The sequence below is a fragment of the Pterocles gutturalis genome, unplaced genomic scaffold (assembly GCF_000699245.1).
Source record: "Pterocles gutturalis isolate BGI_N339 unplaced genomic scaffold, ASM69924v1 scaffold30364, whole genome shotgun sequence".
In the NCBI taxonomy this organism is placed as follows: domain Eukaryota; kingdom Metazoa; phylum Chordata; class Aves; order Pterocliformes; family Pteroclidae; genus Pterocles; species Pterocles gutturalis.
The window spans coordinates 6052-8815 of NW_010134221.1; the positions used below are offsets into that span (position 1 = coordinate 6052).

Below are 2764 nucleotides of genomic sequence, written 5' to 3' on the forward strand. Positions count from 1 at the left end.
TGTATTTCTATCCACGTCCAGTGTTCTGTTTCTCCCAGTACATCTTACTGAGCTCACCCTTATCTATTGCATGGTTAAACTATGGGCTTTAGTGCACAGAATCACGTCTCATAAGTTTCTACTTTGGAAATAATATCAAAATTTCTATACAAATAATATTTATTGATAGAAATATAATAATTTCTAATATGTACTAACTCCATAATGTTCTGTTTTCCCTGTCCTTTTGATAATTTTTCTTTAATTTGTTTGCTTTGGTATATTACCATAGAAACAGAATATGTTCACAGATGAAAGTATAAAACCAAGTAACTCCAAAGTATGAATTTACCCTCAGAGGAAAAACACACATTGGTGGATTTTTTTATTGTAAATGTAGACCTAAAAGTTCTGTATGCATGACTATTGATCTGTACTCTTACTATGGGCCTCATACAATGTCAAAAGCCAGCTCTAAAATTTCTTGCTTTTATATATATCTAAAAAATAATTTAAGTCCTCCCCATATTAGTAGAATAAATTCATCAAGTTCCTCTCAAACACTGCATTATTCAACATAATGGTGGCAGAAAGGAACACTACAAAGTGGTAATACATAAGTCTGTAAGCAATGTTTATAAGTCTAATGAAATGTTTATGTAGAAGTTGTTATTTCAATATGAAATGCTTCTTTCAAAGAATACAAATTACTAAGCCTTGAGTAAAGAAATTGCAACCATTCAAGACCGAGGTTCTGGGTAATGTCTAGACCACTTGAGGATTCATGAACCTTGTTAAGAAAAATACCAAATTTGGGGTTTTTTTTTTCTGAGATTCTGAAAAGAGAGGTTCCAAGTGTCAAAACATTTTTTTTTAATTCTTGAAACAGTGTAAAAAAGCTATCAGGTTTAAACATTACAGATAATTTCCAGCTGTGACTAATGTTATATAACTGTGCTATTTAAGTTCTCTAAATTCATAATTCATTGCTGCATTCATGGTTAGGTTCTTGGAAATGAGTTATTTACCAAATCAGCAATTAACTCCACTTTGACACTGACAGACAAATAAATGCCTATGCATATGCCTATGTTCTTGCTCCACCTCTGACAGATGTGTTTTCCTGGAAATACAGTGCTCTTGAAAGTCCCAGGTGAAGAAGCAATCAGAATTTCTATCTTTTAAATAATTTAGAGAAAAGGACATCAAAGAAAATACGTGAGATTACAATGGTCAGTAGTAAAACTGAATATATATTAATATATGTGAAAGAATTAAGAACTAATTATACACAGAATTACACACATTTGAAATTAATTTAAGAAAGAATTAAGAAAATAAATCCATGTACCATTAAAAAATGTAATTTGTTCACCAACAGGTTTTAAAATTGGAGCTCCATAATGGAGCTCTAATTTAAATACTAATTATTGAGACAGTCTTGTAATATTTGCAAGCAAAAATGTTTCTTAATTAAACTGAGAATAAATCTTGGCTTGCATTTATCTATAAAGTTTTAATATGGTATTCTTTTTTAAATTTTGCTTGTTGAATTTGATGTTGGTACAATTCTAAAAGTACATGTGTGTCTTTGTATGTGTATTCGCATACGATGTCCTTTTTATAAAACACACTCAGATGTTTTTATTCAAAAACAGAAACATGGCTACTTACCGAGCAAGATGAAGAACTGCTTCTACAATATTAGATCCATCTTTAGCACTTGTTTCACAGAACAGTGCATTGTAAGTCTGTGAGTAAAAATAAAATGTTAAGCCAACTAATCTGAAAAGGTTCCCATCTGAATATGTATATTCAACTACCAATGTTTTCCTCGATAACAAAAAGAAAGATGACACACATTTAAATGAACAGGATTTTTTCTGGTACTCTCCGTTCTCTAATATATTCACTTCAGTAATGTGAAAAAACCATTAATTGCTTTTTAATCGTATATTTTTCATATTCAGTATATTCTGAATTAACAAACTGAATAAAAAACACATCAGAGGCTTAATGTCCAAATTTAATCTTCTTGTCTGCAAGACTGCAAAATAAGAAGAGAGTTGCTAGGACAGGTCACTGAATCCAGCTTGTTAGCTGCTGACAAACTACAGCATCTGGTTGTCCTGGGTTAAGCTGAGATAGAGTTAACTTTCTTCATAATAGCTAGCAAGTGGCTGTGTTTTGGATTTGTGCTCAGAAGAAAGCTGATAAAAAGTGATGTTTACATGGCTGCCAAGGTCTTTCAGCTTCTCTGTCTGTCTGCAAACAGGAGAAGCTGGAAGGGAGCACAGCCCCAGTTACTAGCCCAGGATTTGATCTCAGGTTCAGAATTGAGAACCAAAGTGGCCAATAATCTATTCCATAACATACCCAGTGTATAGGTGAGGACCCTCCAGGAGATCGGCCCCTTCTGGTGCCAATTCTCTTTTGCTTTGGGTCACCTCGCTCCAGGTGGTCGCTCTCCCAAGGCCTTTCCCCCCCCCCACCTCCCCGGTCAGCTCTCGGTCTGGGATACTCGGACTGTTATCTCCGTTCCAGGAGTGCGGTTTCGGCACTCTCCCTGCTTTGGGATCGTCAGCCAGGAACAGGCTGAGCCTTGGTCATCAGGTAGGGGGGCAGTATCACTGTGCATCACTCATTTGTATATTTGTATATGGTATTATTTTCAATATTATTATAGTTCAGTTAAATTGTTCTTATCTCAACCCACGAGTCCTTTTTTCCCTTTACCCCTTTAATTCTCTCCCCTATCCTCAGAGCAGGGGTGGGGGGGGGATGG

General features: G+C 35.1%; 1 protein-coding gene across 1 annotated transcript in view; it reads right to left on the reverse strand.

Moving 5' to 3' along the window:
* RASEF (RAS and EF-hand domain containing) overlaps positions 1-2764 on the reverse strand; it is a 20398-nt gene that overhangs the window by 188 nt on the left and 17446 nt on the right. The window contains exon 15 of the mRNA XM_010081517.1: positions 1654-1730. Coding sequence (XP_010079819.1) covers positions 1654-1730 — 77 coding nt within the window. The remainder of the gene's footprint in view (positions 1-1653; positions 1731-2764) is intronic.